Source organism: Nomascus leucogenys, chromosome 4 (assembly GCF_006542625.1).
Source record: "Nomascus leucogenys isolate Asia chromosome 4, Asia_NLE_v1, whole genome shotgun sequence".
Lineage (NCBI taxonomy): Eukaryota > Metazoa > Chordata > Mammalia > Primates > Hylobatidae > Nomascus > Nomascus leucogenys.
The window spans coordinates 102,142,511-102,155,787 of record NC_044384.1 but is presented as its reverse complement, the minus strand read 5'-3'; the positions used below and the strand labels follow the sequence as shown (position 1 = coordinate 102,155,787).

Below are 13,277 nucleotides of genomic sequence, written 5' to 3'. Positions count from 1 at the left end.
CTGGCATGTATTTTTAATAGAGACAAGATTTCACCATGCTGGCCAGGCTGGTCTTGAACTCCTGACTTCAAGTGAACCGCCTGTCTCAGCCTCCCAAAGTGCTGGGATTACAGGCGTGAGCCACGGCGCCCGCCCGGCCTCAAAGTATTTTTCTAAGCCTCATTGTTACATTTGCCACATGGATGTATCTCTATATATACATGTATACATTTTTTTTTTCTTTGAATCATTTTGAAGTGAGTTGCAGAGTGTTTGACACTTCATCCCTAAGTACTTCAAAATACAACTCATAAGATTGAGGATGATTCCCTATAGAGTCTTACTACCATCATATCACCTAAGAAAATTAACAGTAAATCTCATTTCCAGTTTACATGCAAAATTCCTCAATTACCCCTCTGGGAGCTGGGCTCATGTGTTTTTTAAAAAGTAAATCCAGAATCCAGTCAAGATGTACACATTGTCCTGGCAAGATTGCTCACCTTTCTAATCCTGGGAGACTGAGGTGGGAGGATCACTTGAGGCCAGGAGTTTGAGGCCAGCCTGGGCAGCATAGTGGGACACTGTCTGTACAAAAGATTTTTAAAAACTAGCTGAGTGGAGTGGTGCGCACCTGAAGTCCCAGCTATTTACTTGAGCCCAGGAGTTCAAGGTTACATTGAGCTATGAACATGACACTGTACTCTATCCTGGGCCACAGAGCAAGAGCCTTCTCTGTCCCCACTCCCCCACCCCCAGAAAGATACACACATCAAGTCTGGTTGCTGTCTCTAAATCGAGAACAGTCATCTGACGTTTAGGGATGTCAGCATTTGGAGAGACCAGGCCAGTTGTTTTGCAGAAGATCTCATTCTAGATTTGTGTGATTTTCTTTGCATGGCTCCCATATTTCCTGTAAATTGGAAGTTAGGTCTAAAGCAGTGCCACCCAAGAGAAATATAACATGAGCCACATATGTCACTTAAATTTTCCTGGTAGCCACATGAAGAAAAGCAGATTAAATTAATTTCAATCATATATTTTACTTAATACTTTTTTTTTTTTTTTGAGGTGGAGTCTCGCTCTGTCACCCAGGCTGGAGTACAGTGGTGCTATCTTGGCTCACTGCAACCTCCACCTCCCGGGTTCAAGTGATTCTCCTGCCTCAGCTTCCTGAGTAGCTGGGATTACAGGCACCCACCACCATGCCCGGCTAATTTTCATATTTTTAGTAGAGATAGGATTTTACCATGTTGGCCAGGCTGGTTTCGAACTCCTTACCTCAAGTCATCCACCCGCCCTAGTCTCCCAAGGTGCCAGGATTACAGGCGTGAGCCACAGTGCCCATCCTATTTAATACATTATTATTTATTCTTTGTTAATACTTATTGTTTACTTAATATATTTTACTGAATATATCTGACTATATTCAAAATATTACTAATACATATCATTTCAGCTTGCAGTCAATATTTTAAAAGTATTAATGAGGCATTTTACATTCTTTTTTATGAAGTTTTCAAAATCCAGTGTATATTTTATATTTAATGGACCAGCCACATTTCCAGTGCTAAGGAGTTGCACGAAACTGTTGGCTTCTGTATAAGAGAGCATGGGGGTAAGACGCTTGATCCAACTTGGGGTAGATGTTTTTGACAGTAACTCCTGGAGGATAGTATATGACTGAACCACTGGAATTGCTCAAGTCTGAATCTGCTTTTCTTTTTTTTTTCAGGCTCTGTGTGCTCCGGGATGGAGCAGGTGTGCAGAGGGTGAGAACCCAGCTCTGGGACCAAGTCACTTGCTTCCTTACTTAGCAAGACTATCGACTTGAGCAAACTTGGGCCTGGGATGAGGATGTCTGTGGGCCTCTCACTGCTGCACCCCCTCTGCGGGAGGACCTTTCTCCTCCTGCTCTCTGTGGCTATGGCTCAGTCCCACTGGCCCAGTGAACCCTCAGAGGCTGTCAGGGACTGGGAAAACCAGCTTGAGGCATCCATGCACTCAGTGCTCTCAGACCTCCACGAGGCTGTTCCCACAGTGGTTGGCATTCCTGATGGCACGGCTGTCGTCGGGCGCTCATTTCGAGTGACCATTCCAACAGATTTGATTGCCTCCAGTGGAGACATCATCAAGGTGAGACTGGATATAAAGCATAAATGAGGAAGAGTTCTCATCTTCCATTTTAGTTTTGGTGGCTTTTCCTTTTCAAGTCTAAGCTCCACCAATTCTGAGCTTAGTTCTTCCAGTACCCCCTTAGACGAGGGACAGCCACTGATGTTCATAAGAGGATTTCTATATACTCAGAATAGCATCCTAAACTTTATTCTTGTTCCTATTCTGAGGGCATCACCATGTAATAGCCTTTACTCTGGAAGTTCTACTGAACACTGATTTAGGGATTTGTTGGAAAGGTCTGTCCATGTATAGGGAAAGGTTACCTTTCATAAAACACAGAGTTAAACCCAGGAAATATAGGACTTCTATGCTTTGAACTTACTTTTTAAAGTAAGATATAAATAAATATAGGAGTTCTGCTCTAATTTGCTGATGTATGTTTGCTGATGTAATTGATCACTTAAGAACCAAAATTAGTACCCAAACTTCAGCCTTGCCCCATATCCTTTGGAGAAGCCATCCAGAGAACAATGGAATCTGAGGCCCGTGTAGAGAAGAGTGTCTTGGTTGACCCAGAATAGAAATCAGGTGAAATACGAAGCTTTTGTGTGATGAAGCACCATCTCTCTGTCTGAGTTTGTGGAACCATGGAATTTCCCCTAGATCCTGAGTGAGTTTGTTTTATGGACAGGTGGGTGGGATGTACCCCTCAAGTTATGAACATCTTCTAGAGCAGAAGTCAGCACACTTCACCCAAGCTGGAGTGCACTGGCATGATCATGGCTCACTGTAGCCTTGACCTCCCAGGCTCAAGTGATTCTCCCACCTCAGCCTCCCAAGTAGCTGGGACAATAAGCACATACCAGCACACCTGGCTAATTTTTGTACTTTTTGTAGAGATGGGGTTTTGCCATGTTGCTCAAGCTAGTCTTGAACTCCTGAGCTCAAGCCATCTTCCTGCCTTGGCCTCCCAAAGTGCTGGGATTGCAGGCATGTACCACTGCACCAAGCTCCAGGCAGTAAATAGTTTAGGCTTTGCAGGCCATATGGTTTCTGTCAGAACTCCTCGACTCTGCCTGTGTAGTGTTAAAGTGGCCTTTACAATATGTAAATGAATGGGCAATAAAACTTTACTGTGGATACCTTTTCTTTTTTAATTTTTTACACTTATAGTCCCATTCTGACCTGAAACAGATTTTTGAATTTCGTATGTCAAGAAAGAAATATTCTTTTACAATTTTTTTTTTTTTTTATGAGACAGGGTCTTGCTCTGTTGTCCAGGCTGGAGTGCAGTGGTACAGCCATGGCTCACTGCAGCCTTAACCTCCCAGGCTTAAGCTTTCTTCCCTCTTCAGCCTCCCAAGTAGCTGGGACTACAGGTGTGCACCACCACACTCAGCTAATTTATTTATTTATTTATTTTTGAGACAGAGTTTTGCTCTTGTTGCCCAGGCTGGAGTGCAATGGCACAATCTTGGCTCACTGCAACCTCCGCCTCCTGGGTTCAAGTGATTCTTCTGCCTCAGCCTCCTCAGTAGCTAGGATTACAGGCTCACGTCACCACGCCCAGCTAATTTTAAAATTTTAACTTATTTTAATTAATTAATTAATTTTGAGATGGAGTCTCTCTCTGTCACCCAAGCTGGAATGCAGTGATGCAATCTCAGCCCACTGCAACCTCCACCTCCCAGATTCAAGTGATTCTCCTGCCTCAGCCTCCCGAGTAGCTGGGATTACAGGCGCGCACCGCCATGCCTGGCTAATTTTTGTATTTTTAGTAGAGATGGGGTTTCACCATGTTGGCCAGGCTGGTCTCAAACTCCTTATCTCGGGTGATCTGTCTGCCTCAGCCTCGCAACACCCAGCTAATTAAAAAAAATTTTTTTTTAGTTTGGGCGTGATGACTTACACCTGTAATCCTAGCACTTTGGGAGGCTGAGGGAGGCAGATTGCTTGAGTCCAGGAGTTTGAGACCAGCCTGGGCAACATGGTGAAACCCCAACTCTACAAAAAATACGAAAATTAGTTACAAAAAATTTTTTTTAGACAGGGTCTTACTCTGTCCCCCAGGCTGGTCTCAAACTTCTGGTTCCTGCCCTACAGCATTCCTTCTCTAGAGGTGTGGCCTTCATGTGAACTAAAAGTATTCTAAGACCTATACTTTGTTAGGTATTTTCTGTATGTTCTCTGCATTCAGACTTCTACATACATTTAGTGTTCTGGCTTTCTGTTGGTGTGTTTAAACCACCAAAACAGTGGTTTAAGTCAACCAGCTTGTTTGCTCAACATTTTTTGGCCAGGAATTCAGAGATAAGGAACCTTATCTCTATTTCACATGATACTAGGTAGAGTGGCTCACCGGGGGCTGAGAAATTCACTTCTAAGTTGGCTCATTCATGGCTGGCAAGTTGATGCTGCCTGTTGACAGGGAGCTTAGCTGGGGCTGTTGGTCAGTGTCCTTGGTTCCTCTTCATGTAGACCTCTCCATGGGCTGCTTAGGTGTCCTCAAAGCACGATAGCTGGATTTTAAGATTAGATATTTCAAGAAATAGGAAAGGAAGCTGCCCAATCTCTTAAGGCCCAGACTTGGGAACTTGCACAGCAACACTTCCATTTTACTCCATTGGTCAAAGCACATATAGGCTCTGATGGGTGTTTACCAGCTTGCCCCCCTGACCTGCAAGCCCCAGGCTTCTAGATTAGAAATGGCCACAAGTTCTATGCCACTCTTGCCTTGCAGAGGTGAGTCTGTGCCCTTTTCCCTGAATCTGGGTGGACCTCCCCTTCAGCCTGCTCCCTTCTTGTGTTCGCCTCCTTTTCCCTGTTGGTCCCCTTCTTTTTAAGCCATGGCTTGTTCTCAGAGTGACCTGTGGTCTCTGGGGCAACCGTATTTCTGAAGATCTTGGCCCATGTAGCAGCTCACATGTAGCAGTTCACAGAGCTCTTCCTAGTTTGCAGAGTGTTTGCATGAAGTTTCCTTGTAATCTTTGTAATATCCCAGCAAGCCAGATGCTAATCTGACCATTAGATACAGAGTGGTGGCTCTGGAAGGTACATTTCTTGCCCAGCTTCAGATTTAATCCTGAATATCCATACCCTGCATTGGTTGCCTTTGTTCCAGTAGCCATTGGAATGTTTTACATGGATTAATCTTGGCCAGAAGTGCCTTGAACTGATACAGCAAACTAGATATTTGTCGTATTTGGCAGAGAGATGTTTAATAGGCTTATTTACCAGGGGGGTGAAGAGATTTTACTGAGAAAACAGGGTTTTATCTGAGCATATTTATCTGTGGAAAGCAGACCATTAGTAGCTGATGAGCTTGTAGAAAAACAGATGAAGATGTGTGACTCTTCATTCCAGTCTTAACCACCAGGATTATATGGGTTGGGGAGTCAGAAGGTCAGAAAGCCTGATCTTGTTCCTAGAGCTTTGGTTTCTGCATCTGTAAAGCAGGATTTAGAAAGTCTTTATATTAAAGGAGTTTTTTTTCTTATTATAATAATGATGCATAAATGTACATTGTGGACAATATAGAAAGGGAAAAAGAAAATCTGTGGTTTCTGCCATTCAGAGTGAAGTCCTCTACCATTTTCTATGCTCATCAAGAGATGTTCATGCCGCATACGCACACAGACATCTTAACATATTAGACAGACCTAGGATCATAGTGGATATATTTTTTAACCTTTTTTTTTTTGAGACAGAGTCTCACTTTGTTGCCCAGGCTGGAGTGCAGTGGCACAATCTCAGCTCACTGCAACCTCCACCTCCCGGGTTCAAATGATTCTCCTGCCTCTGTCTCCCGAGTAGCTGGGACTATAGGCATGCCCTACCACACCTGGCTAATTTTTGTGTTTTTTTGGGGGGTGGAGTTTCGCTCTTGTCGCCCAGGCTGGAGTGCAATGGCGTGATCTTGTCTCACTGCAACCTCCTCCTCCCAGGTTCAAGCGATTCTCCTGCCTCAGCCTCCTGAGCAGCTGGGACTATAGGCTTGCGCCACCACTCCTGGCATATATATATATACACACACATACATACATACATAGGCTTGCGCCACCACTCCTGGCATATTTATGTATATATATATATACACACACACATACATACACACACACACACACACACACACACACACATTTTTTGAGATGGAATCTTGCTCTTTCGCCCAGGCTGGAATGCAGTGGCGTGATCTCAGCTCAGTGCAACCTCCGCCTCCCGGGTTCAAGCTATTCTTCTGCCTCAGCCTCCTGAATAGCTGGGACTACAGGCATGCGCCACCATGCCCAGCTAGGGTTTCACCATATTGGCCAGACTGGTCTCGAACTCCTGACCTCGTGATCCGCCCACCTTGGCCCCCCAAAGTGCTGGGATTACAGGGGTGAGCCACCTTGCCCAGCCCACGTTTTGTATTTTTAGTAGAGACAGGGTTTCACCATGTTGGCCAGGCTGGTATCAAACTCCTGACCTCAGGTGATCCGCCTGCCTCGGCCTCCCAACGTGCTGGGATTACAGGAATGAGCCACTGTACCGGGCCTATTTTTTTTTTTTTTTTAGCATTTTTCATTCACTGTAGCTTGAGGTTTTTTTTTTTTACCCGTAGTCATTAAATGTTACGTGGGAATGTAACTTTTAATGGCTGCCTAATATTTTTTTTTTTTTTTTTTTTTTGGAGACAGGGTCTTGCTCTGTTGCCCAGGCTGGAGTGCAGTGGCGCTGTCATGGCTCACTGCAGCCTCCACTTCCTGGCTTAAGCAATCCTCTCACCTCAGCCTTCCAAGTAACTGGGACTATAGGTGTGTGCCACCACACCCAGGTAATTTTTAAATTTTTTTGTAGAGATGGGTCTCACTTTGTTGCCCAGGCTGGTCTTGAACTCCTAGGCTCAAGTGATCCTACTGCCTCAGCCTCCCAAAGTGCTAGGATTACAGACATGACCATCACGCCCAGCCTGCCCACTGTTCTTGAGTGTGTGAGGAACATTTCAGATACTGGTCCTAAGGATGCTTGTTGAAGCAACCCCAGTCATATCTTGCACCCACTGGTACTGCCCTTCATCCAAGCTACTGCTTGCTTACCTCTTCCTAGGATCCCCCTGCCTTTGTTCTTGACCTCTCAATTTGTTCTCCATATTGAGTCAAGAGATGTCTTTATCTTTCTAAAGCTTAAATCTATTCAAAATCCCTTTTTACTGAGCTGCACCAAGAATCGAACCCCATATGATCTGGCCTGTGATCTCTTCTCCCACATCTTTTTCTTTGTATACTTTGTCCCAGCCACACTGGTCCTTTTCTGCCCAGTGAACACACCTAGCTTAGGGTCCACCCCAAGCTTTTGATTCTTTCTTCTTTTGTCATGGGTACAGCCATATCTTTCAGGCTCAACTTGGACATCATCTGTTGGAGCCCTTTCCTTCCACCCTGGTAAAAGCAGCTTTCCCACAAAACTCTATGTCATCTTCTTCTTAGCAGATTTCTGTACTTAAAATTCTTGTTTTTTTGTTAGTCATATTTGCCTTCCATCACATAGTAGGCCCTCAAATGTTTGTAGGCTGGCAGAGGGAATGAGGACCCATTTAGCACTTGCAAACCTGTTTTGGATTGTCAAAGCCTGCCTTGCTATATGCAGGGAGAAATGCTAGCCTGTGCTGGGGCAGCAACAGACTAAGCTCACCTGCTGCCCCACAGTGTACTATGGCCTTGCCGTGTTTTGAGGCCTCAGGCCCTGTGACACACACACTTTCAAATGACTTCTTACTGTATTTTCGCATTGGAAAGTGGCCCCACCCTGTCCCTCTAACTCTTGACTGTGTGTTTATTGATCCATTATTAGTACAAACTCACTGTTTCCTAATATTCAATAGTTTATTGCTCTTCTTAATTATTGTGGTGTTCAAATTGTCCCAGATTTGACCACTGGGAGCCCCTTTAAGTTGGTTCCTGTATTCTTGTGATATGCCTGCCCCTGTCAATCATTTGAGTGCTTCCTTACTTTCTGGGATAAGATGCTCCAGGCCTGTCTTGTATTCACCCTCCCTCAGCCATTTCTTCAAGGAGCCTGATTCCTTTCTGTGGTGAATGTTACTGGGGGTTCAGATCTGGGTGCTAGGTGAGTTCATTGCCACTGGGATTTCCTTGCTTCTGTGAGCCATTCAGCAGATAGTGTGGCTCCATTTTTAGATGACAAAGTGGTAGCTAAGTGACTTATCCTGGAGCACATAGCTTGTAGGGACAGAGTTAGTTTGTAGGGCGCACCCAAGAGGCTTTTTTTTTTTTTAATTGAGACAGAGTCTCGCTCTGTCACCCAGGCTGGAGTGCAGTGGCGCTATCTCAGCTCACTGCAACCTCCGTCTCCCAGGTTCATGCCATTCTCCTGCCTCAGCCTCCTGAGTAGCTGGGACTACAGGTGCCTGCTACCACGCCCGGCTAATTTTTTGTGTTTTCGGTAGAGACGGGGTTTCACTGTGTTAGCCAGGATGGTCTCGATCTCCTGACCTTGTGATCCTCCTGCCTCGGCCTCCCAAAGTGCTGGGATTACAGGAGACAGCCACCGCGCCTGGCCCCCAAGAGGCTTCTTGAGCCTGTAGTATATAAGGTCTTATCTTCAGGTAACTGACCTGTGTTTATTTTGTGTGTCAGCATGCTTTGGAATTATAATTGAATGCTTTGTTCTAGTCGGTTTTAGAAGACTTCCCTTGTAGTTGTCTGTTACCCTGCCTCCCACCTCCGACACTGCAGAGCTGTGGAAGAGAGAGACACACTGGGTATGCCTTGACATGGATGGTGTCACATGTGATGAGACGGGTTTGTACAACCTGCCATGCATGAGGGCATCTTTGAGCCAGAGCAGAAGCTGACCTACCATGGGGCCCAAAACTGATTGCTAAGTAAATGGCTGGTTTACAGTTCTGGCTTTTGGAATGAAGGCTGCAGGACCACAGGTTTGGAAGATCAGGGCCAACCTTGGTGAAAGTGAAAGGACAGTCTGAGTGAAAGGTGATACCTGGCTGGTAAGCTATCATTGTTCCCTGTGTAGGGTTCTAGATACTTGGCATAGGACCTGTTTCAAAGTAGATGCCTAATTAAAGGCTTGCTATGTGATAAAGCATTAACAGAGGTGGAGCAACAATGGGAAGACATGTGGGACAGTGGTGGGTTGCAGAGCTCCATGTGGGGAATTTGGGAAGTTGTTGGGAGCACATGGAGTTGGGCTCCTCAGCAGAGAAAGGCCAGTGCCCACATGTGGCAGGGTTGTCAATTTAAGTGAAAGTAAACAGAGAGAGAAGTGGGTCCCTAAGGGGCTTTTCAAAGGCTTTCTTCCCCAAGTATCAGAGGAAGAAGAAGCTGGTGAAGAACTGAGGTAGGAGGTACTGAGCCTGGCGTGCTTCCTCCTAAGCCCCATGTGGGATGTCCAGATGAGGGTTGGTCTATTTGGGCAGGGCTGAGTTGCCAAATGAAGACTCAGGTGGAACGTGATCTGCACGGTCTGTCCCAAGACCTGGTGAGATTAGATGGCATAGTTGTCATACTTGCTGACTGGTTAGGGGATATGCATGGGGGTTGATGGTAGAATAATCCGGTGTTTGTAGCACACTTTGATGCTGGTCTGTTGAGGGGCTAGAAAATTAAGTTCTCATTCTAAGTGAGCTGTGTTGACTGCCTGCAAAGCCTAGCCTGACCTGTGTGGGCTTCTTTATTTCAGGAGGTTGTGCTGCCTGGTGTCAGTCTGTTGATATACCCAACAAAGCGCCTGAAGCAAGTGCTTCGCTACATTTTATGTTGGTGTATACTTTACACGTCAGTCTGCGGGGTCAGGAGAATAAAGGAAGGGACCTGCCTGCCCGGAGGGTATAGCCCCAAGATCCTGACTCTTCTGCTCTGCCCCACACCTGACACTCCTTCATGTTCTGACAGCCCTTGTCCAGTCTCAGCCTGGCCAGCACTTGTTGCTTAACCAATGCTGTTCTCCAGTTCTGCCTTGAGAATTGATGTTCTGTTACTGACCCCAGCTTAACTCACACATGGACTGCCTTGACCAGACGTGTGAGAAGGGGCTGTGGGCTGCCTCGAGGTCCTCATGGCCAGCATAGCTTTTTTGAGAGATCTGTGCCATCTGGCCCCTGTCTCCTCTCTTGTGGCCTTAGGAAACCCTAAAGCAGATAGTCTTGATGTTTGCTGCCTTGAATCAGACTGGATGCCTGTATACAAAGCTCAGCCCAGCTCTTGACTGTCCTTGGCTCTCACAGCTACTTTTGGAGCTGAGAGGGCCCTTTCTCCTTATCAGGGTCTGTGGGGATGGGTCCCACAGAAGCCAACGTGGACTTCACTCAGTGTATCCTGGCCTGTCCTGGGCTGGCCACAATATGAGCCACTCTTGTCTCCCTTGGGTTTGGTGCTAGATCCCTGCAGGCATCTCTCCTCTGACTTGAGTGTGGGACTGGCTGAGAAATGTGATTATATGCCAGGAGATGTTCTAACCTCTCCTCGAAGGTGGTCAGGGAGAGACATCTTTACATTTCATGAAATGTCCAGGCTGCCCCTCAGATGTCTTATTTTGGTAGAGCCTGCAAGGATGGCTTTTCATCCCTGCTTCCCTTTAGCCTTCTTGCCTGCAGACAATGTGGACCTTCCCTCAGCCCAAGATGTTGGCAGGCTGGGAGCAGCCCTTCCTGGGACTGTGCTCTCAGCTGCTGGCACGGGCCCCCAATTGTTCCCCTGAGAACAATGGGTACTCTCTTTGGCTAGGAAGGGGAGTTCATGAAAGGAGCATTTCTTTGGATGCTTGAGAGCTTTGTGGCAACCCCGCCTGTGTGAGATGAACTGCAGTTTCTTCCTGCCTCTAGTGGGTGTTCCCCATTTCTGAATGGACCCCTTGTGAACAAAGCACACCGGGAAATGCGGGTTGGCGATGGAAGGCATCCTTGGGGGTGGGCTGTCAGAATGGCATTTGCCCAGACTCATCAACTCAAATACTTAGTGAAAATATAGGCTTCTATGTTTAAAAAAATCACTGACAAAGACTGAAAGAGAACATGACAAAGTAAAATAGATGATGTCAGGGCTCCAGATTGAAGGACTGATTCTGAGGATTTTATTAGTGGCTCTAACTATGTTAAGCTGCCCTTTACTTTTTTGGGGAAAAAGACTAATTTTTGCTTTTAGATGAGAACAGTGAACATGAGATAAAATGCTTTGTAGCTCAGACCAGAAGGGCGTTGACTGGGCTGAACAGTGTGTTCAGTATTGATCCTGTGGCGTTGGTGTTTGTGGCAGGGGCCAGGTTCTGCTTTGAGGTTTACACGTCTAACAGCAGGACCAATGATAATCTCTTGTGGGTGTGGCTCTGCTAAGGCCACATGTACTTAACTTCCCTCATGATTTTTTACCTCAGGTGGGGACAAAGGCCAGGCCCTCTGACCTTAAGCTAGAGGCTTGTCCTGTTGGTCTGTGCCATCTCCCTGCAGCACAGCCATGTGACTGCCCATGTTCCTCATTAGCAGAAGGCCACAGAGCAGATTTATCTCACTGTCTTAGTCCATGGCACAGACACAGGATAACCCTGAGTGTGAGTCAGCACCAAGGCTAATACTCCATCAGAGGGTCCGTCTCCTGCTTCCCTGAGCAGAGGACACACAGTCAGCTTGCAATGAGGAGGCCTTGACTGTCTCATGTGGGAGTGCCTCCAGGATGTTTTCTATGGTACCCAGCCATAGATGGCTGCAGGTTGGCCCAGCTCTGCAGCCTGACTAGGGATGAGGGAGCTGAAAGGTCGGGAATTGATGACCAGGTCTGAAGGAAGGCAGGGACTTTGCCAAGGCAGGCCTCTACAGGTCCAGCATTGGGATGTCACAGGGCAGCAGTCTGTATCACTTTGAAATGGGTCTGTTGGGGGACACGGGGAAGGGCCCAGCTCACACCTTAAGGGCTGACACGTCCAGAGGTATTGGTGGAAGGTGCCACCACAAAGGCCCAAAGTTCCCTCCAAAAGATTTGTAGTGAGAAAGAATGCTCACCAAATCAGTTTCTCGATTATATGTTATTCTTAGGATCCCTCTTTACTGGCCATCATCAGCTGTAAAAGTGCTCGTCCATCTGTCTAGAGTCTTTGCTTGCCATTTCTAAGTCCTGCAACTCTTGCATGGATAAGACATCATCTTGTGGGCCCTGAATGATAAAGCTTGTGTTTTCTTGGTTTCATAAGCCAATTATAATTATTTGGCCCTAGAGAGAGCCTAATTCTTCAGTTTTGTTTTTCAGCTATGCATAACTGACTCAGACTATGGGTGGAAACCTGCTTTTATGAGAACTAAGTAATAGAAGCTCCTCCACCCATTTGCTCTTTCTTCAGGTGTGGAATGGTACTGGCTTGGGGTGAGAGACTTTGCTTGAGTTTCATGGTGTTTTTTTTGTTTTGGTTTGTTTTTTGTTTTTGTTTTTGTTGTTGTTGTTTTTTGAGACGGAGTCTCCCTCTGTCGCCCAGGCTGGAGTGCAGCGGCGCGATCTCGGCTCACTGCAAGCTGCGCCTCCTGGGTGCACGCCATTCTCCTGCCTCAGCCTCCTAAGTAGCTGGGACTACAGGCACCCGCCACCACACCTAGCTAATTTTTTTTGTATTTTTAGTAGAGACGGGGTTTCACCATGTTAGCCAGGATGGTCTCGATCTCCTGACCTTGTGATCCGCCCGCCTTGGCCTCCCAAAGTGCTGGGATTACAGGCATGAGCCACCGTGCCCGGCCACTTTTGTTTTTTTGAGACAGATCTTGCTCTGTCACCCAGGCCAAGGTGCAGTGGCGCAATCATAGCTCACTGCAGCCCTGACTTCCCCAGGCTCAAGCAGTCTTCCCACCTCAGCCTCCTGAGTAGCTGGGACCACCATACCCAGCTAATTTTTGTGTTTTTTGTAAAGATGGTGTTTCGCCGTGTTGCCCAGGCTGATGGTGTTTAGTGCCTACAGGTGCCGTATCTTTGTATCAAAGTCAGTGTTTGATGGTCTGTTGTGTGCAGGAGGGCACCAGTAAAGCAGCTGGAGGGAGTGTCCCAGAGACTGAGGAGTGACCAAAATTGACCAAAATGTTCAAATTTGGCAGTTCCCTGGTCGTTGGTCATGGTAATTTATTGTGGGCATCACAGTTTTAGACCTTTGCCTTTTTTTTTGAGACGGAGTCACGCTCTGTCGCCCAG

The 13,277-nt window shown here is 46.5% G+C and overlaps 1 protein-coding gene across 2 annotated transcripts in view; it reads left to right on the top strand.

The window, feature by feature from the left end:
- The window catches only part of DAG1 (dystroglycan 1), a 68,450-nt gene that overhangs the window by 44,280 nt on the left and 10,893 nt on the right, over positions 1–13,277 (top strand). For both annotated transcript variants that reach the window (XM_003257064.3, XM_030811771.1), the window contains exon 2: positions 1,715–2,115. In XM_003257064.3, coding sequence (XP_003257112.1) covers positions 1,831–2,115 — 285 coding nt within the window. In that variant the 5' untranslated portion in view covers positions 1,715–1,830. The remainder of the gene's footprint in view (positions 1–1,714; positions 2,116–13,277) is intronic.